Source organism: Aulostomus chinensis, chromosome 16, assembly GCF_037954235.1.
Source record: "Aulostomus chinensis isolate RoL2024-O1b breed Wild chromosome 16, RoL_Achi_v1.0, whole genome shotgun sequence".
Classification (NCBI taxonomy): domain Eukaryota; kingdom Metazoa; phylum Chordata; class Actinopteri; order Syngnathiformes; family Aulostomidae; genus Aulostomus; species Aulostomus chinensis.
The window spans coordinates 8,029,886-8,052,119 of record NC_141335.1 but is presented as its reverse complement, the minus strand read 5'-3'; the positions used below and the strand labels follow the sequence as shown (position 1 = coordinate 8,052,119).

The 22,234-nt window shown below is 40.1% G+C and overlaps 1 protein-coding gene across 2 annotated transcripts in view; it reads left to right on the top strand.

Moving 5' to 3' along the window:
- Window positions 1-21,033, top strand: part of rgs7a (regulator of G protein signaling 7a) — a 53,200-nt gene extending 32,167 nt beyond the window's left edge. For both annotated transcript variants that reach the window (XM_086180178.1, XM_086180179.1), the window contains 14 exons: window positions 7,028-7,134; window positions 8,771-8,822; window positions 9,826-9,890; window positions 10,232-10,308; window positions 10,585-10,666; window positions 12,209-12,283; window positions 12,455-12,553; window positions 14,672-14,733; window positions 15,239-15,349; window positions 15,520-15,645; window positions 17,269-17,455; window positions 17,693-17,782; window positions 20,058-20,094; window positions 20,234-21,033. In XM_086180178.1, coding sequence (XP_086036304.1) covers window positions 7,028-7,134; window positions 8,771-8,822; window positions 9,826-9,890; window positions 10,232-10,308; window positions 10,585-10,666; window positions 12,209-12,283; window positions 12,455-12,553; window positions 14,672-14,733; window positions 15,239-15,349; window positions 15,520-15,645; window positions 17,269-17,455; window positions 17,693-17,782; window positions 20,058-20,078 — 1,154 coding nt within the window. In that variant the 3' untranslated portion in view covers window positions 20,079-20,094; window positions 20,234-21,033. The remainder of the gene's footprint in view (window positions 1-7,027; window positions 7,135-8,770; window positions 8,823-9,825; window positions 9,891-10,231; window positions 10,309-10,584; window positions 10,667-12,208; window positions 12,284-12,454; window positions 12,554-14,671; window positions 14,734-15,238; window positions 15,350-15,519; window positions 15,646-17,268; window positions 17,456-17,692; window positions 17,783-20,057; window positions 20,095-20,233) is intronic.
- The last annotated feature ends 1,201 nt before the right edge of the window (window positions 21,034-22,234 follow it).

Sequence of the window (22,234 nt, the reverse complement as noted above, 5' to 3'; positions counted from 1 at the left end):
GAATCATAAAGAGTTTTATACAAGCACTTGTGTGCGTGAGGGGGTGGTGGTGGATATAAATCTCGGTGTTTTAAGAACATCAAATAGTAATCAAATCATTTTAACAACCTGAAATGTTTGAGGTAAGTTAAAGATGCCTGACTGGACATGCCAGCAGTTTTTTTTTCTATCTTTTACACACCTTGACCCATATTCTGAACCAGAATACATAGAAAAGGACAAACAGGTTTTGGAACCTGAGTGGGTAAGACAAAGGTATACGAAGGTGCCCATCCACTGCCATTAATTGCACTAAACTAACTAGCAGCTCACAGGACAGAAGGGAATGTACAGTATCTTTTGGTCTTGCTTTGATATTGCAAATAAGTATATTTTCCAAAAAAGATGGTGTATTCCTTTAGATGCATTCATTTTCCCTAAACATGCTGAATTTGGCTGTTTTGTTGCACTGTTAGATCTCGTAACATACACAACATTTCTTCCCAATGACATCAAGTCCAATTTTCATATGTACCTTTTCCCTTTGTCACTGTTCTCCATAGATGGATTCTAACTGGTTAAAAAAGCTCATTTTTAACAGTTAACTGTCAAACATTACAGAAGCACAGATGTTCTGTGTCCTTTCAGATAGTTTGTTTGCAAACAGATGCTGTCAGTTGCCTTGTGGTGGTGAACACAGTGGTGCAAAATTAAGTCACTTTAGAAGAGATCAACTCCTGGCAGGGCTGACTAACACAGCAAACTGACATTAATTTTGCTTACCAAAAAAGAGCAGCATGTTATGTAAAGGCAAATTAGCTTATATCAAAGCGGACCGGGGGGGATTTAGAGTTGTTTTTTTTTTTTTAATGAATGCCATGGATAATATACTCATGCACTCCAGATGAACTCATTATCATTCTATTTTGCTATCTTTGTAGTTCCAAATCCTATTTTCATTCAGAACTGAATTATAGCAGACTAAAAATGCCTGCCTTCAAAGTTCTCCTCAAAAGTTCCAGACATCGTTTGGGAGGTTTGGACTTCTGACTCCATAATACTGTGATTACAAATTAGACCATTACAGAACATTACATTGTTTTTCTAAAGTCGGTCAGTTTGCCTCATACGGAGAGCATTAGAAAGGCCGACCGACCACTTTTAAGGTGGCTCAAACGTGATTCATTGGCATGCATTTCTGCGCACACGAATGCAAACAGCTCACTTAGAGGACATGGAGAAGATAAATGTGGAAGAAGACACACAGGTTGTCACAATATAAGACAAACTATGCATGATCTGGACACTATAATCCCCAAGTGATTCATCTCAACATTGCAGATATGCATCGGGGTTTCAAACCTGAAATGCATGAAATTTGACCTTTTTTCACTTCATAATATCTGTATGTGTCACGTCTAGCTAAGGCGTCTACTAAATATACTGGTAAACGTAAATGAGGAGATGAATAGAAACAGATCAGGTTCAAAGGGTTAATGGACTATGCACGGATTCATTTACAGAGCCACTTACTATGAATAGCTTTGCAGTATTAGCATTTTGAATATGCCAGGAGGGTTGTAGCTCTCAAGCTCCTTCATCAGTCTGCAGCGCTTTGTAACTGAAAATAAATCGCTGCAGGTTTATCAATGAGATAATATTCTAAAGTAAACAGTGAATAAATATCACGTGAAGTGCTTACATTTAAGGCACATTACATCTATGTAAAAATCAGTGTACAATAATAATGCCGAAAAAAACATGACAAAATTCCACTATCATGCAAACAGTGAGGTGAAAAAAACAGTAGAAATAAAACCAAACACAAAATAAAAAAGAGAAATCCTATTTCTCTATTTAGGTTTCAACTTTTCCAAAATTGAAAGAAAAGCCTAATCAAAACGAAAAGGAAACCTGTGCAAATATGAAATGAAGTGAAACAATGTTTGGGTTTTTGTTTTTTGTTTTTTTACAATTTTTTGGTAATAGTAGGGAAACCATGTGGGAATAGAGTATGTCCTGTAGTGTATGCACATGTTAACAACAGTGCATGTGTGTGTATATATGTGTATGTGTGTGTCTAAACTGCACTGCGAAGGAAATTTATGTTATTATGACAGCTCTGAAAAACAGGTTGTTGTTTTTTTTTTGCTATGTTGCATATATACATATGTAAATGGGTGCTTATGTTGTCAATCAAACATTTAACATGTTTGTTTAACAACCTGTTAAATGTGATTCACCAGACCTGAGCAGCATATCAAAAAAAAAAAAACACTGCCGTCTAGCCGAGCGTGTACCTGTGTGTTATTAAGGGTGTAAACTGCATATGAAAGAGCACCTAATCTCCTCAGTGGAACATCAGGAAGCAGTAAAATGATCTCTGAGGGAGGACATGTGGCTCATCACAACAGAATTGAGAAGTTGCATACATTTTCTATTCAAGTCTGCCCCCCCACCACCACACACACTTCTTTGAACCCCCTCCTCATCAGACTGAAGAGTCGTCATGCAATACTTAACATCATCTTTTTCACTCTCCTGAAATCACCTCTTTGTACGACGCTACCTTGGCATACAGATTAAAAAAAAACCCCGCTTTGCTCTTTTTACATGGTTTTATGAAACATTGTCAGCACTATTATTAGTATAGCTCACACTCAGTATGAATATCCTTGATGATTATTATAACAAAGAGCCTTTATCATCCTCAACATGTTTAATCAATGCATTTTGTAAGAAATAATACTCTAAATATCGCTCAAACACCGAAGCTCTTCACTTAGATGGAAGAATCCTCCCACACTCCACTTGGCAGGGCTCCAATCTGCCGGGCTTTTGGCACAGAGCTGGTAATATGATGAAATCAAAGGGTGTTTTCCCTCTGGACTCTGAGGCCGGCCTTTCTTGACAACTTGACTAATTCCAGTCCAAGGTTTAGTCAGCTGTAAAGCTTATAGAAAAGCCTGCGATATGTTAACTGGAAGCCAGAGAGACTCCCTCGATACCAGGAACTGATCTTGATAGATTTCCGAGATAAGCAATAACAAAACAAGCTTTTAGTATATTTACATCATGGTTATCCCTATTGCATTTTGAGTTGTCAGACTGATTGTTCTGTGCCCATCATATTGGGCACCAGTAACTGATAATTAATTAGTTAAAGCTACAGTGCACCATATTTTCATATACATAAATGTCCCTTACATTTAACCTCTTCCTGGAAAAAAAGGGCAAAAAATTGTCGCAATGCTCATGAAGGTTGCCAGGTAAATTTCACTGTATACAGAATTGGTATATATGAGAAACTTCCAAACTCAGATACCAGAGACGTATGCTTGGCTCTGATTGTTCTGCCCACCTTGTAGTACCAATTTATTTAACGTAGATTTTTGACTGCTACTTTTCATAGACAGACTCTGCTTTACACTTGCAGCACTGGCTAGCCCTATGCTAACCCCCAAGTAGCCAGATAAATAACTTAATCATGAGGCTCTTCGAGACATTCCAAATGTTATCAGACCAAATGGATCAAATTGCTATTGTGAAATGAATCATTTCACAAGGGTTTAATGATGCTCAAAACTATATATCTACAGTTGTAGGGCTAAAACAGTAATATTGGAGTAGGCTATGACAATGGTACTTGCTATAGCTCCAATTAGTTAATTAAGGTTGCTGTGCCTGATAATCAGGGCAAAAAAACCTATTTGTTTTCACAACAGGAATGCGCATTTTTGGCTGTGTATCTCTGTTCATGTGACACTGGAACAAATCAGAGTAAGGTGACACAGACTATCCTTGCGCAACAGTCCTGATGAATACGAATAAACTTCCAAAGTTCATAAACATACAAACCTACGACAAGAAGAGACCAGGGAGGTGGAGTCAGTTGAACTTGAGATGCAGCAGCAGCAGCAGCAGTGTACAAAGTGAACGAGCATGTCTGTGAACATGTTTATGTAGGCCACAGATAGCTCGAGGTGGGTTGTGGTGGACATGCATGATTGCTGGGTCTATGGAACATGTTATAACTAACTGCATGAACTACTGCGAAGCTTCCGTGTTAAGCTTAATAACATTTCTATCTTGCTTTCACTTGGGCTGGATTTGACAAACAACGTGCTTATCTGGGAACGCAGAGTCAATTTTAGGACGGTTTAACAGAATTGTTGGTGGGTTTCTGGTTGTAAATGTCTTTTTCGTGAAAGTTCCCCTCTATGACAAATTGCACATGGATGTAAAACAGGCCTTTCTGACTTCTCTCGCCCTGTCTTAAAAAACACAGCAAGAAAACATGGTACTTGGTGGACCATCTTTTTTGGCTTAACAAGCTCTAATAGGATCTTGGTAAGTGCTGACAAGCTTCTGACATCTCTCTCATGGAATATTGCCCGTTCCTCTAGTGCAAAAGCTTCAAGCTAAAAGAGATTTCATGGCTTCTGTGGTGCAAGTGCTTTTTTTTTTTTTTTTAAATCCCACCAAAGAATGTCTATGGGGTTTAAGTCTGGAGACCGCAAAGGCCATTCCAGGACATTGCCGGACTAAATCCTATAACTTTGGCTGGTATGAATCATTGTCTTACTTGAGAATCCAATTATCAACTGGGTTCAGGTTCACCATAGAAGACATTTACATTTGCTTGATGAATCCTTATTGCCAGTCATGCAGTTAAAGCATGTCGTCCTCTGCAGGGCTACATCGTCCCAACGCACCTGTTTATCCCTTGTGATTGTATTCTGCTGATTCAGTTTTTGTTTTGTCATTCCATGGAAATGTGTCCCAGAAGCCTAGAAAATGCTTGTGGAATATTCCCGTCTACTCTTCTTGTGATTTTTGGTCAGGAGTGACACTTTGTGCAGTTAGTGATTGGCATTGACATATTTGACCCAAGCGTCTTTATGTAATTCCCTCTGTTCCCTCGATAAGAAGGCTTAGGAGCCTTTTTGGGTCAGTTTTCTCCTCAATTGTATGCTACGTCTTTGCCAGTGAGAAGCCTTATAGAAAAATGAAGATTCAAAGCATTAATCCCCATGTTAAGTGTGCAGTGTCATAGGCTACTAACTTCCACACAATGTTCCCAAGGGTTTTCTTTTGAAATGTTAGAATATTTGGCTCTTTTTGATGAAATTTAATCATTTCATTTTGGCTTTTGGTACAGCTCTGTTTAGTCTTCATCATGGTTGCATCACACTATAAGCAAATCCCTGGGTTGGCCCTATATATAAATACGTAATTTATGCAAATGAGGGTTGTTTTTGAATTCCAAATGGATAAATCCAGTTTGAACCTTTTTTACATAATGGAGACTAGTGGTAGGTTCTAAAATTTGCCATATGATATAGGGTAGAGTGATTATGATATGGCAGTATTTAATTTCATTTCTTGAAATAAACGAAGCCTAATCTTACAAAAGCACCCCCCCCCCCACACACACACACACGATCAATTTAAGAGTTCCATGAATTTCCAAAAGACTTAACCCAAACTAGCCTAAAATTCACCTTACCCTCCACCATTGATCCAAAAATCAGTCTTACACTAATTGAGGTCACTGCTTTTGCCCCCATGCACATGCTGCCCCCAACTAACTGCAATTAAGTCTGCTTTGATTTAAGTCTGGTAGAAATTTGAATATTTCATGCACAAAGCGAGCTCTTGTTAAAGCTTTTTTTTTTTTTTAACCATTTTAGACAGTGTCAAACATTTGCACCAGCATCTGCTGGCCTATTAGTGCATTTAAACCTTCTATATCACTGCCAGTCTCTCTTGGGCTTTACAGAAGAAATCAATTTAATTACACACCAGAGAGACTATAGAAGACATACAAAGCAGCATGTAAAATAACCAGCTCCTACTGTACATTCTTCATAACAATAACGATGAGAAATAATAGAGACCTGTCAACGGATAATACTGAACATGAATCATGAGCTTTGAAAACATTAGCGGGGTTACAGGTTGAGAGAAGCAAGAGTGGCAGACGAGACACACAGTTGATGAGTACATGTTTTCATTATCGGATGGTTTTAAATCAGGGTAGTCATCCATGTGCTGTGGAGCACCAGAGGAGAGCAGGTTTTCACTCCAACCAAGCACAACACCAGCTGATGATGTGACTGATGAGTTCTCCCACTCCAGCTGAAGGTGGGCTAATCAGCGAGACCTCCTGCTGTGGTGTTTGGTTCGAGTGCAGAACTGCCTATCATTCTGTTAAAGCAGTTACTGTCTAGAAGCAGCAGCTGTGTGTGTATGTGTGTGTGTGTGTGTGTGTGTATACCTGGGGATGAAAGGTGAATGCAGTTAATTAGCTAATGGGACATAAAACAGCATGTACGAGAGGTATTGATTGCAGAATAATGAAAATGAATCTTATTTGAATGAAAAAGTGCGCTCTTAGGTACAATAGATGCATATTTAATGCATCAGCATACTCTGGGGTGTTTACAAAGAGAAGAAATTATGGTAAGAAATGGCCTAATGACTCTGATCCTTAAACCCGAAAAGACCACATTATTATAAGGACATACTTAGAGTTCCTCCTTCAAAGCTGAAAATTGTGTGTGTTCATAACACGTATTCAAGCAAACAATCGTACTATTTCTAAAGATAGTAATATTGTATTTTATTTAGAATAAAATTTTACTGACTATGAAGTGACTACTTGTCCAAGCTTTTTTGTCAAAAAAAAGAGAAAAAAGACCACTGATGTTTCATCAGTCGTGTCAAAAATGAAGAACTTCCATCGTCCAGGCAAGATTTTTTTTTTTTAAACGTTTTTGAAAAAGGGAATACTTCATGCAGTGCACGGTGGTCTTAAATATACAACAGGCAGGTAACTGAATCAAACTTGTGTAGAACTGTTAGTGTTGCGATCTCCTTTTATTTTCCCTGCCTCGTGCTATTTCATTCAAGACGCTAGTAAATGCTATATGTGCAGACAGGTAAAATTATACATGTACATGGAGATATAATGGGGAACATGGCAAAGAACATGTGTTCACAAAGTTGTAAAGAGACATTTTCTGGTTTGTATTTTTTCTCGCAGTTGAAGCTCTTCACCTAGGAACGCTGATGGCTGCACATGGTTACTTCTTCCCCATATCGGACCATGTCCTCACTCTCAAAGATGATGGCACTTTCTATAGGTTTCAGGTAAGAATTAGTCCTCATTGTCTGACATTTATTCACTGTATACTGTCAGACATTACAACCAGTTGCTATATTAATAGGTCCAACCAGGGTCATACCACTTGGAGACAAAAGGCCTGATTAGCCACTGTGGTCAAATCAGATTTTTTTTTAAATGTTCTTGAAACGTTTCAGCCACAGCCTGCTGGCAGGAATCCCACTTGAAGCAGTTTCTCTGATGACTCTCATGCTTGTTGTTTTCATATTAGAACATGCAAGCTCTGGACACTTTCCAAAGCAGCAATATTATGACACTTACACTTTTTATGAGTGCAAGTTTTCACTTTACAAAGTAAAATTTCATTTTTTTAATTGATTCATCTTCATATTTATTGCCGTTTCAGGGAGGCTATTCAGGTTTTAGTTTGCAGCTCTGTTATATTGCCTCTGTCACGACTGGTGAATCACCAGGCAAAATGACTCAAAGCATGATTAAGCGCGTTTTCACACCTACAGTTTTTGGTTTTTTGTTTTTGCTCGAGTCCGAATTAGTTTGCAAACTCCAAATGTTTCCTGCTTAGTTTGGTTTGCACATTGAGATAAATCACTAAAACCACTAAACCCGTTGAGAACGTTCACTCCACCTAGTGGTCAAACGTGTCTGTGGCGGGAGCAAGATGATAAAAACACACACAAAAATGTTATGTTTTAATCTTCAGCATATTTCTGCTACTTTATGTTGCATGTACCAACTTTATTCCAGTGTAAGTTACCACAGTTTGCCTGTTCAAAAATAGCAGCGGAGGGCACCTTGTCAACAAGTTCACAGCAGAATCCCATTAAATTTTGAACATGCCGTGCTGGCGTGAAACCACCGTGAGGGACAGAATCCTGGTCCGCAAAACCAACCCAATCATCAGTTAAAAGTGCACATAGGTAGTCCGTTACAGGCTCAGACAAACACACCGGCAAGAGGACAAAGCCAAGGTCCAGCAAAAACAGAGGAGAGATCAAAATACCAAGAGAGCAAAACACTGGGAACAAATCTGGAATTCTTGATACGAGGTTTGGGGTGGGGTGGGGCTAAATGCACCAGGGAGAGAAGGATAATAAGAGAAAGGTGAGACTGATGGCCTGGTGCCAGCAAAGACCTCCAAAATAGAAGCTGGAAGTCAGGACAAGAATCAGTTGCAGGTGGGATGGTGAAAGACAGAACTGATGTGTCTGATTTGCTGGGGCCAATGTGATGATTTGACTAACTGAATACGAGGAGCAAGGCCTCCGGCGTCTCCCATCATCCTGAATGTTAAGTGTAAGATTGGCATTTGGATTTAATTCCATCTGAATTGCAGTATAAATCAAAGCGAAAGAAAATCGATCCCCACCATCACAATTGTTTGCATTGTCTCCATATCTAATCACTTCTCAAGAGCCGGTCTATTCCACACGCTCGCTGACGATTCATGCCGGTGTCATGCTCCCTGTGCTCTGTGAAAAAGCGCTTATGTATTTAGATGACACGCTGATCCCATTATACAACCAAACGTTTTGTTATGACAGATGCTGCATCACGCTCCCTCACATGACAGTGATTCCAAACATCATGTGGTTAGGATTTTGTCTTAAATTTTGTTTCTAAATGATTTGTTCTTTCCTTCAGACTCCATACTTTTGGCCATCAAACTGCTGGGAACCAGAAAATACAGACTATGGTGAGACAGATTTTGGTTGTCTTGTAATGTTGCAGATTGCTGAGTATTTGTTAACCTGTAAATATGTTGTTATTCCTAATATTTGGAAAGTCAGGGTTGCCAGATAAGATTGATATCCCCCAATACCACCCAGATGGATCATTTATGTTAGTGGCGGTGTGTGGGTTTTAAAAAAGATGCCAATCAGATTGTCTGCGCCCCCCCCCCCCCCCCCCCCATTTCCTCAAATGATGAAACTGCATAATCTGAATATTGGACAAAAAGTCACATTTTGTTCAGAACAAATTCACAATTACAGTTGGCTATAGCACAGCATATATGCATTATTCCATGTACTCTCTAAGTAATTTATATGTTTTCTCTGTATTTCAACATCAGTCTGCAGACATGGGAACCAAATCTGTGTTTGTATGCATGCACCTGTTCTGCACATTCCAGTGAACATTATAACAATGATACAGAAACAAGTTTTTCATTATTCACAGCGACATAGACTGGAGATAACAATTTGCAGGTATTTCATTTATTGTTTGGAGTTGTGAGAGAAGAAATACACTCACCATAGAAATAATCCTGGGTTGTTAAAGCATCTTGGATATACTGCAGCAACTGATTCATGTGAATTATGCCTGCTAATGAACTCTAATGGCATAATGAACCTCCACATAATGGGCAGTTTTTGAAGGGATGAAGGGAGGGATGATTGTACATGAAGACATCAAAAGTCAGCCCCACACACACACACACACACACACACACACACACACACACACACACAGACACACACACACACGGTAACAGACGCTCACAGACCATGTACAGTCAACGACCTTTGTGATTTACAGGCCAGTTTAAATGTGCAGTTGAGAGGATTAAATGGGTTAACGCAGGGCCACTTGAGGCTGTTGCTGAGATCCAGTTCTCCATCTATTACACATCTCTCTCTCTCTCTCTCTCTCTCTCTCTCTCTCTCTCTCTCTCTCTCTCTCTCTCTCTCTCTCAGCTGTTTACCTCTGCAAAAGAACAATGCAAAATAAAGCACGTCTGGAGCTGGCAGACTACGAAGCGGTAAGTGAAAGAGGTCTGTTAGTCTTTTAGTGTTAGCACACACACCCCCCCCCCCTCACATCTGCTTTGTTTCCCGTGTTGGCACTGCTCTCAGGCTTTATCTAGTAGGTTTTCATACTGATACTGAACCCATTTGCTTTTCTGTGTGCTCTTGCATCATTTATAACATTCGTCACCCAAAGCTATTAAAGGAATCACCTGGCAAGTCTTTTTTCTTTCTGTTTTATTTGAGCTGGGATCATTAATGATGATAGCCAGCTGTGCACTGTACACAGCATGTGCAGTCAACATAATCAGCCGTGTTACCTCAAAAGCCCTTTTTTGGTTTGTTTTACTTGCAGGAGAGCTTAGCAAGGCTACAGAGAGCTTTCGCCAGGAAATGGGAGTTCATTTTTATGCAAGCAGAAGCACAAGCGAAGTAGGTTGCTATAAGAACCACACACACACACACACACACACACACACACATACACACACACACACACACACACAGAGCAATTATGAGTGAGTCCTCTTCACACCCTCATTGTGACAGTGATTAAACTTTACAGCAACCTTCCTGTAAATTCGAGCTTGCAGCCTCGCAGATGAAGCGCACATTAAGAGTTTGAAGGAGTAAAAGGATCACTGGTATGTTTGAATGAGCTGCATGTAAGAACTTCATGCTTTGAACTCCTTTTTTTTTTTCCTTCAGAGTGGACAAGAAAAGAGACAAAATTGAGAGGAAAATTCTCGACAGTCAAGAAAGAGCATTCTGGGACGTGCACAGACCAGTGGTGAGAGAATACTGTTGTCACTGTCATTTCGCTTGTGACTGATGTCATAGCTAACACAGTCTAATGCCAAGTTTTGGGGGAAATATGCTTATTTGTCATCCTCCGCAAAGCTGGACAAGAGGATAGCTACCCTTCTCTTCTCTGCGTGTACATTAGGGAGCTGAGACCTGCAGAGACCAGCTGACCACTTGTGAGCTTAATGCAATAAATACAACCGGATGGGATGTCTTAGCATGCCTGCGTCAAAGGTCATCAAATATGCGTTTCTGCATTATCAGGGTTGTGCCTAATCTATGATTTGAAATCATTTAAAATCACGAGACAATGGACTTTTAGAATCAGACACATAGCCGGGACTACTTTCCTGACTGGGTGAAACGCTTTCACAACAACAAAACAAAATCCTCCTTGACGACTAAAGGAGCGACTGCTGATGCTGCTGCTAATCACTAAAGACTTCATTATTTCTGGACAAACCGAGATCCCGAACCTTATCTATTTGATGACTTTTTGACAGAGGTATGCTAACATGCCCATCCACTCCCATTCTTTGTGCTAAGCTAAAGTCAGTCAGCAGTCAAATGATCTCTATGGGTCTCAGCTCCCTGATTCACATAGGAGAGAATCTGTTCATCTCTGACTCTGGAAAGGATGACCAATGAGTGTATATTCCAAAAAGTTGGCATGTTGCTTTAATCGTGCTTGCAAAATAAAGAATAATTCGCAAATCCTGATATACTACACTCCACCACACACACACAGATTAAAAATTCTATAAACAGAAAGAAATGTTTTCTTTCCAATTCCTCACATGTAACAGGGATTTGCCAACAGCAATGACAAAGAATGTTACGCAGTTACACGCGCGTCATTGATTATATAATTTCTCTATATGATTCCTGTGACATATGAATGGTGTAAAGAGGTGAAAACACTGCAAATCCCCTGTCATGCACATAAAATGCCACATCAATAACTGTCACAACACATCAGCCTCACAGCTGCTCTTTACCTTGTTCACACACACTTGCTTAGCATTAGCATTTAGTTTCCCCCTGAGGTTAAAGGGTCTCCTCTGATGTATTTCTCCAAAAGCCACAGCTTCATGCTTAATTGGAAAATAACAAGTTCAATTTATGTGTCCTTGGAGCTACATAATCAATATTAATTCAAATTTCACAGTGATGCCGCCAAGCTACTTAGCTCTGTTGTTCTTGAAGAGACCTAGATTAGACCACTTGTTCAATCAGCCAGACTTTGCGCACTAAGACACCCCGCTGGTTTACTTGCTTTGCTAGAATGGGCACATTCCATATTTAATTAACCAGCATCTGACACTTTGTCCCGGAGACTTCTCAGAATCACTTCACACTCAGCTAAGCATATTGGATTTGACTAAGTGAAACTCATATAATGCTGGTGAAATTGCACTCTCACCATTTCTTGTGTCATCCTGGAGGGCAAAAATATAAGCACCTGAAATCATAGACGTTGAAAAAGAAAATTTAATTAACAGGGATTTTCTTTTTACTCTTCCCCAAGCCTGGATGTGTGAATACAACGGAAGTCGACATAAAGAAGTCCTCCAGAATGAAAAACCCCCACAAAACCAGAAAGGTACGCCTCATCTTCCTTTCTTTTAAGGTCAGGGTTGATAACGTTTGAACACAGACGAGAGCAGACAGGTTTATTGCTCCTCGCTGTGCTTTTTTCAGTTGCTGTACTTCTGGGCTGCCACTACTATTGATAGTTTTATTTCATTTTTATCTGTATGTTTTCACGCCTCAGTCTGTGTATGGGCTGCAGAATGATATCCGAGCCCACAGCCCAACCCACACCCCTGCCCCTGAGGCCAAGCAACCTACAGAAGAAGAACTACAGGAACAGGTTAGACCTGGCCGCCACTACCAATCGGATGAGACGTTTAATGATTTGAAGTCAATGCCAGTATTCACACTGTGGTTGTAGTATTTATTTTAGTTGGATCACTTTTGGAACACCGTGTATACATAACAGAAAACAATGTTTAGAGACCTGAAGGCTGTTTTTGTGGGTACAGAGAGGATTTTTATTTCTGAGACCACAACATGGATCTCTTTCCCCTAAATTTAGTCACTTTTTGGTAACTTCTTCCCTCAATTTAGAAATTTCAGGCCATGAGACGTAACTTGTTCCCTCAATTTTGTTATTTGAAGGTCACAATATGAAACATTTGCTATCAAAGAACTTATTTGGAAGAGGCGAGATTTCACTTTTTCATCGGAATTTGATATTTCGATGCCTTGAAGTATGGCATCTTTCCTTGGATTAATGAATTTGTATTCAAAAGATATAAATTGTTAAATATCTAATATAAAATAGCTTAATCAAGGGAACAAGGAACATGTCATATAATAAGGTGTTGGATCCCAGCGGGGCACTATTGAAAGATTTGATCCATTAAAAAAAACCTACATAGTTATCGTTTATCGCAGTATGTGTACCCCACTCGGATTACCCCCCCCCCAACACACACACACACACACACACACACACACACACACACACACACACACACACACACGCACAACTTCTCCGCCCCTACCGCTTCCATTCTGCTGAGATTGGTCAATGTATTCAGGGGCCTGCTCCCCCCGCTGCATAGTCACACGCCTCCTTTCATATGCAAGGTAGTTGTCTCACCCGGTAACCGGCTTGTTTACAATTTTAGGATTTTAAAAATGAAAAATCGATTTTACCGATACAACCATACGTCTTGGACCCGGAATCCGACCCAGACAACGACAATACACAACCTGAACATCCGTTCCAGCAACGCCTTTTGCAAGACGTCTCTGGATGGTAAATGCTAAATTCCAACACATCTCATATTATCATCTTACGGTTGGGTATAACGTAAATAACGTTGATGCGAATTTCCAAGAGGAATGGAAACGTGCTTTTAACCTGGCTACACAACATAACCTGCTCCGGACCGGGTTAGCAGTTCAGCATGAGTTACCATGGAGATGCACAACAATTGAACTACCATCGTTGTACAGAAGAGCCAGAGTTAACCCCGAAGTTACCTCGCTAAATCACAATTCTGCTTCATAGTAAATTACAGGCTTCAGGATGATGAAACAATAGTGTAAGGTTATGAAGATATGACGTTCCGCTTCTTTGTTACTGTTTTTTAGTCACCGTGGTCTGACACAAACCTTCAGCAAAGTCTCGAACGCTGTACCGTGTGTACCCCCTACTTGTATTTATACTGAGAGCAATTCTTTCACCGCAGTTCGGAATTAAAAACAGACAAGACACTGCCAGGATGTTACTTACCGCCTGTGGTTTGGTGTCCTCCTCACGACCACAGCTGTTGCAGGTGTTCAGGATTAGTTTTTTCAAATCCAGTGTCAAACTCAGATTTGTTTGGCGAGACCACACGAGCCGCGAAGGCTAAGGAGTTACTTGCTCCCTCGAAAATAAAAAAAAAAAAATCTTCCCATTGCTGCCTTAGCTCCTCTTCTTTGGGAAGTCCACGCAAAGATAAGAAGTGGTTTGCACCCGAAAAAAGAGGGAAAAAACACTTTTCTGTTAGGCATTTCGACAACACGGTAGCTCTGCACCGCATGGTTCCATGGCAGAGCGTGGTGGGCGGTAACGCCACTGTGCCAGGTGAATGGAGCTTCCCCTGAAGTTGTGAAGCCACAAAAGGGGACATGGGAAAAAAAAACCTCCAAATTCGGATGTTTCTAGCAGTGCAGAGCTGTCCTCTGGGATTACTTTAACACACGCAATACACACACACAACACACAATAAAATACTCCCACATCCTTTAGAACAAGTGTCCCAACATTTTAAACATATTTAAAAGTCTGAAAAGCTGGAAAAGCACAATAGGTTTCCATTTGATAAATTAAGCAGAAAAAAGACAATGCCATGCAGTTTGTCAGTAAATATGCATATTAATCCAGAGTTTACTGTGACAGATGTAGGCTGATTGTTCCCTTCTATGGTTTCAGATCACCTTTTGGCAATTGCAATTAGACAGGCATCGACTGAAAATGTCCAAAGTGGCGGAGAGGTGAGTGATGTTCTTTCTGTCTTTATTCAGTTTAGCTATCGATCTGTTTATTGAGCCTTTAAACAGCCAAACATGGTGTGGAATTAAGAGCGCCAGTAACCTTGAGGAGCGATTGCACCGAGACAATGGCTTCAGTGGACGACGGCATCAATTGTGATGGATACTAGAAGCCACGCAAAGTCTCGATTTGTCGTTTCCTTCAGTCAGCACTCAGCAGAATTCTCTATTCCCTTGTCCAAATGATGGGCCAATTGCTTTTGTCAGACTTTGACGTATTGATCAATGATTTGAAGAGGATTCCAATAAGCCATGTACACTGAATACTCCATTACCTGCACTTGCACAACTGCATTACTCTTCTGTAAACTACAGTTGACACTGTCAGAGAGGTACTCATTCATGAGGCCTTGTTAGATTAAACTGCATTATAATGAGAGATGTTTCAACTCATGTCCAATAACAAACAGGATGTTGAATTATTCCTTTTCCTTTTGTATCCATATAGTTTGCTGGGCTACACAGAGCAGTACATTGAATACGACCCCTTCCTCACGCCTCCTGACCCATCCAACCCCTGGATCTCAGATGACACTACGCTCTGGGAGCTTGAAGCAAGGTGGGTGCAGGAAAAAAATAGCTTCAGTAAATAGATACTTTACAGATCTATTGATTTACTGTTGCACGTATATCTGTAAAACGATAGGTTTCATTTGTGTGTGTGTGTGTGTGTGTGTGTGTGTGTGTGTGTGTGTGTGTGTGTGTGTGTGTGTGTGTGTTCTTCCGCAGTAAGGAACCGGGTCAGCAGAGGGTAAAGAGGTGGGCTTTCGGCATTGATGAGGTTCTCAAAGATCCTGTGGGGAGGGAGCAGTTTCTCAAGTTCCTTGAGTCGGAGTTCAGCTCAGAGAATCTCAGGTCGGTCTCACCAAAGACTTCACTTTTTCATTTGACTTGAGTTAATTTATTCTTAAGCCCAAATATATTTGTATTTTAGTAGGAAAAAAAAGCTGAAAAAAGCATTTTGTTTTGTATGTTTGTTTTAGAGGTGAGAATTAAGCCACATTAGAAAACAATATTAATTAGTTGCCATGAGAAGAATTTATTAAGTAAACAGTAGTTCGTCACCACAGCATGATTTAAAAACATGCGCGCACACACACACACACACACACACACGCACACACACAATTGCGAGCTCTCACATTTTGCATCGCAAAGCATGTTGGACCCCAAAGGTATAGTAACTCCTAGTTTTTGGATCCCTCAAATATAGTAAAAAATAAAAAAAAGTGTCCATGATATGTATGCACGCTCGTACATATACGCACACAAACACACCCGCACACAGACACCTACGCACATGTGAGAGACTGTGGAGAATTCAATTCACACTTTCTGCTCCCCCACCTTGCAGACACACACCACAGCATGATTTAAAAACATGCGCGCGCACACACACACACACACACACACACACACACACACAAACATTACACATTCATTACACATTCATCCCACAATAAAATGTTCACACACTTGATGAAACACTCTCAGACACATGTATTAAATTGCAGTTATTCCTCTGCTCAAGCCAACGAGACAAATAGAAAAGCTATTCTTTTCCAGTGATTCTATTAAATCAATAATGTTTCATATTTATATCCCACTTGAATTGTTTTCTCTGTGTGGACTGGGACACCTGGGCTAATATTTTGTAAAATGACAGACTGAGGTTGCAGGTTTTTGTTTTTGTTTTTAGTAACAGGCACAACTGTGGCCAGATGAACACAGTTACTGATGTTTAGCCCTGGTAACAAAAATATGACAGTTTTAAATGTGCAGTATTTGTGTTACTCGTACGAGTTGCTCCAGTGCGTCCATGGAGAAGGGTAACTCCCGGGCAGGATGGCTCCTCTGCTCCCTCTCATGGTTCCTGTCTGCACTGCCCAAAGCTGACAAAATGATCACTTTAATTAAATTATAATTTTATGCAGTCAGTTGAGCACTGTTTTAATTCCACTTTAATTGAATGTACGCCATATTAAAATGTTCCAAAAGCCTGCACTATTTGTGAATTACTGACCTTATTAACCTTAACTTTTGTAAATTAAAGGTGTAATAATCTGCTGTAATTACTCCTGCTTGAGGCGTCCCAAAGGCATAACACTGAGGTTTAGCTGGATACACTTACAGCTTCACTCTTCTTCATTTAGAGTTCTTTAGAAACCAGTTTTGGAAACCTGTTGTTCACACATGCAATGTTAGGTTTTAATTCATGCTGTTTGTACTTCTAGTACTGATTTTTGAAAACGAACGAAAAAAATGTCAAGTGTGGTTCTATTTTTTGAAATGTCACAAACTGACACTGACCATCTTCCAAAGGAACCCTGGCCTAAGCTAACTTCTAGTTTAGCTGAATATGGTATAATTCTGAATCTGTTACCGAATTAGTACGTAAAAAAAATTAAACCAGGAGCTGAACAAGTCAGTTCGCTGTCCTGATAGCATTGTGTTTTGTTGGCTGTCTTTGTTGTGAAGGTTCTGGTTAGCGGTGCAGGAGCTAAAGAAACGCCCCATCAGAGAAGTTCCAACTCGGGTTCAGGAGATCTGGCAGGAGTTCCTGGCTCCTGGAGCACCCAGTGCCATCAATGTGGACTCCAAGAGCTATGACAAAACCACCCAGAATGTCAAAGACCCTGGACGCTATGCCTTTGAGGACGCACAGGTGTGTGTGTTCAGATAGCAAGCAATACAAATGCATCTCTGAGGCAAAAAGTTTGGCTATAGACTTGAAAACCAAGATCAATAATAACTGATGCAACATTTTCATTCTGCGCAATTAACAAAGCACAGCTCTGTCTGAGTGGAGTATTACATTTAAAAAAAAACTCTATGTAACACCATGTGATACCCGTGTCTGATGTTTTTATGTATCACTGTCATGTTACGTTTTGTACAACAGGAACATATCTACAAATTGATGAAGAGCGATTCTTACAGCCGTTTCATCCGTTCCAGTGCCTATCAAGAGTTATTACAGGCCAAGAAGAAGGTAACATGACAAAACACACAACCTGACTCAAACTCAACGTCTTATTTGTTGTTCAGATGAGACGAGGGTACACGTAGGTTGCTGTGTGTGCTTATGTTTCCACATAGTGCACACTCACTCTTCGTTCTTGATTACTCTGAAACCTGCCCTCCTGGCACCCACTGTCACGCTTTTTCAGAGAGTGTTAGATCACACTTTAAGCCCAGTCCCACTAATCCGTTCATATACAAGGCAAGTGTGGAAACGGGGGATAAAAATGGATAAATGGATAAAAATCACAAATATTGGCTCCCTCGCAGTATCAAGGTATCGCTGTATGAGCATCCTGTTGAAGTTGTGTGCAGTGGTTTTGTATATCTATACATCTATATCTATATCTATATATATATATATTATATATAAAAGGGGCTTGTATATTATATATGAAAACACAAATTAATGTTACTATATTGCTCAAAACCTGAAAATCAATAAGAGTCTGAGTTTATCAGCCCTCTCTATAGCGCAGTGATGTGGAACAGAAATGATGGGATGAGTAATGAAAAAAGGAGTCAGGAGACCACCTACTCCATGTAATTTTGTGTGTGTGTGTGTGTGTGTGTGTGTGTGTGGTGTTGGAGGTGGTAGGGGTACTTTAAAGTTAGTTAAAAACAGGAGAGGGGCAAGTAAATAGTGTAAACATACAGCACAAAGCACAAATGTGAGGGAGGGATTTTAGTTTAGCTAGTAACAACAGAACTACTTGACCTCAAGTCCAATTGTTTTTCCAAATTAAGCTACAAAAGCCAGCCATGGAAAAACTATAATCATTGCATTGCTGCTTTTATTTTGAAGGCAAGATTTACTGCACTGGAAAGGACTTTTTTTTTGTATGCAATTGAGCCAGGATCATGAAGGATTTTCAAATTCTTCTTTTACTGTCAACATGTGTTGAAAGTCACTCAGTGTCTGGAGAACATATCGGATCCCTTATACCAATACTGATGTATCAATGTATCCCAAATATCAATAATATTTATGTGTAAGGTAGTGTAGCAGAATGAGTTAGATCTTCCATCTGAAACACGTACAACATTCCTGAATGGAACAGTGAATGTGATAGAGTTGCTGAAAGGTGCAAACCAGGTCGAAACCAAAGAACATGCCAAACAAAATGTCACCCACACGCCAGCAATAATAATGAGGGTCTGACAGCATGAACACAAGGTATTAATGGAGTCTACTTCAGGTGTGGATGATGGAGCACTTGATCAAAACTCCTGTCAGGATTCCGGGCAACATTATGAACAGCAGAGACCCAGAAGCTATCATAACATGATTAAAGAATCAGAATTTTAGAGGTGTATTTATGTGCTTAAAAGCTGCTCTGTCTCATACCTCCTCCACTTCTCGACCTGTTATTCTGACAAAGAAGATTTTAGTATTATAGCCAGGGGTTTATTCAAAGGATGGGAAAAAGGCTAATCTGCAGTTGTAGGGTGCACAGTTACACGACTCTTCACTGTTTACCAACGCATTTGTTCATTTAAAACTGGAATGCCTGTCTTTTGTCTCCCTATTTTGGAATTTAAAATAATCCCACACCGATAAAGTAACAAGTATGTATACAATGGTGAGGGACCCAGGAGGTACATGTTACGTCAAGTGGTGTGAACTTGAAATTGTTTAGCTGGCCCAGAGATGGTGATAGGCACTAGCTTGCTAACTAGCTTGCTAGCTGTAGTTAAGTCCCCTGGCTCGTGTTCAGTAGTTGCCATAAAAACAGAACATTTCAACTCTTATGAGTCCAGCAGCCTCAGCTCCTATCCTTTTAGCGCTCTCCAATGAGGAAAGCTGTTGTTGTCTGTATTTGTTTTTTAACCTACAGTCACTTTCTTTCAACTGTAATCCTTTAATCTTGTTCCACCCCCATAAACATTTATTAGACACTTCTTTGAATTTTCCACCATAACCCCCCTCCCTTCAGCTCTGGCCACTCTTTTTTGGGGCCGGCCCATATAAAGCTCATATTTGTTCGGAAGTTAACCTGAAAGCTAAAAGGGACTGCTGCCACATACACAAAACGTACCTGGTGACAAACTTTAATGAGCGTTACTGTGAGCTAGTTTTACAGGGGCTTGAATAAAAGAAAGGGATGTCCATTTATATGTAATGTTTCACATTACAGTTTTAAATTGAGTTTTTGGTGATATTTTGAGGTAGAATGAAGTGAGGCATTGTTTATCTAACAAGCATATATTAAAAAAACTGCCCTTTTTTCCATTTTTCCCTACAGAAGAGTAAGAACTTGTTCTGAAGGCTGTTGCTTCCAGGTAATGTCATATAACAATATACAACTTTATGTTACGAATCTATGAAAGCAGATTTATGAACTGTATATTCATTGCATTGAATTTCTAAATCCACTGCAGTGTATTTATTCATATTTTTCTTATTTCCCTTCAACTGCAGGGGACACCACTAGCATACAAGTGGCTGACCAGTCATGTGCCATCATGCTAAAATCAATGCCATCTCTCTCTGGGACATGGAGAGGGGAACCATCTCATCTCTTCATCATCATTGTCTGTCCATGGGCTCTTGGCTCAGCCGGGTGACGAGCCGGGCCGTCTGTTCATCTGTTGTCCACCGGATGTTGCATGTCCATGGAGAGGATGCTCCTTCGTCTCTCTCCTCTTACCTGATATAATTCCAGTATTCTCAGAAAAAAGGAGACGTTGCTGGACTTGTGAGGACACCTCTGGTGAGATGCAAAATATCACAAAGTCAAATTTAGTGTTCCAGTTCTTTCCATCATAACGGCTGGATCGGAGCCCCTCTTTCACTTCCAGCTGAAACAAATGATGTCAGAGAGAGAAAAAAAAAAAGAAAACACACAAAGAAAAAAATATAAAAGAAAATGACAGCTTAACTGATAAATCTAACCAATGTCATTGCTTTATATGATCTGAGGTCACAGATACTTTGTCACGCTATGGGAATTGTTGTGCAGAATGAATATACAATATATATACACATATATTATTATTAATATTATTTATTGTGCATTTATTTTGCTTTGCATTATTTTATTGCACTACAATAATTAGCACATATGGTTTTCATTGCACTTGTAAAGTCACATTCAAAATGACAAAAAATGCTGTCTCCTGTCTTATGTAGAACATAATTCTATGTTATTCTCTGCATTTATTTTTATACCATATTCAAAGACACTTTTACTTACTTGTATTATTAAAGTTGGCCCTCTATCTGTTACTACGGCTCCGGCGTGTCTGTGAAAAGGTCATGGTTTACCTAAAAGCTACACAAAGGTTTCTGCACTCCAACTTCATAGCCTATAGCAGTCTGAGCAAAACCTCCCGCTGTGTACCCCCTCTACCTCCACAGATGGCGCTAGGCTAGCACCGCTAACATTAATGCTAGCTCTGCCAGACTGGAAGCCCAGGAGCATATGGTTCAAACGGTCAGGACTCTGTCTCCTTCCATTGTGTCCAATGACGGTGTCTGCTGCACCCAGTGTCGCGCGGGGCAAGACCATCTATTTGTATTTGAAAGGGTGAGGCAAAATGTTTGGTGCTGAAGGGCCTTATTTTTTTTAACCAAGCAGGAAATGGTCATCGGCCTACTGGGTGCACATCCCCAGATGACCGGCCCATGACCTTACCCTGCCTCTGATTGGCTGGGTGCCTTTAGGTGTGTGGAGAGACATGGATCAGTCCAGGGAAGAGCAGGTATTTGCAGAACGTGGTTGGGAAAAACTTAAAACAGTGTTTGTTTTTTTTATGGATTCTGAGAGGATGCTGCAGATTTTTTTGGAATACCTCTTAATTAACCTGTGCAGGTAACTCAGTTATGGAATCATAGCTCTATAGTTGTTGTTTTTTAACTTTTAAGACACACACATAGATTTTATGATAATTTATGTCTAAGTATGTTGGCATTTGTTTCACCGAGTTAAACAAATCCATCCCTGTGTAGTGCACTTTTGCTTTCTACCACTAGGGGGTGATACATTATTTCCTACAGAATGACTGTCTTCTCTCAGCAGTGGGCTCCTCCTCAACCCAGAGCAGTAAAATGCACTTCTGACAAATGAAGTTTTGTCATGCAAAACTGTCATCCTCCTCTCATCTGCTGAAGAGGTTATTGTTCCGAGTTCACCCATCTGAGGTTTTCAGAGGCCTGTTGATGTCTCAACTCTTTGATGGGGAAAAAAAAGGCTCAGTGAGTGTTTTTCAGTCTTTGTGCCCAGTGGTCAGCTTACCAACAGCCACAAAACTGACAAATATTATTGTGTCAGTTACATCAAGGAATGTGAATTGTGGCATTTTTCAAAGCGTCCCCTCAAGGTGTCTGGGGTACATGCATCCAATGTTTTATGGATCTGGGATTACATAGACTAACAAATGATGGGCTTAGAGTTGCAATGAGAAGAGGGGGATCATTTTA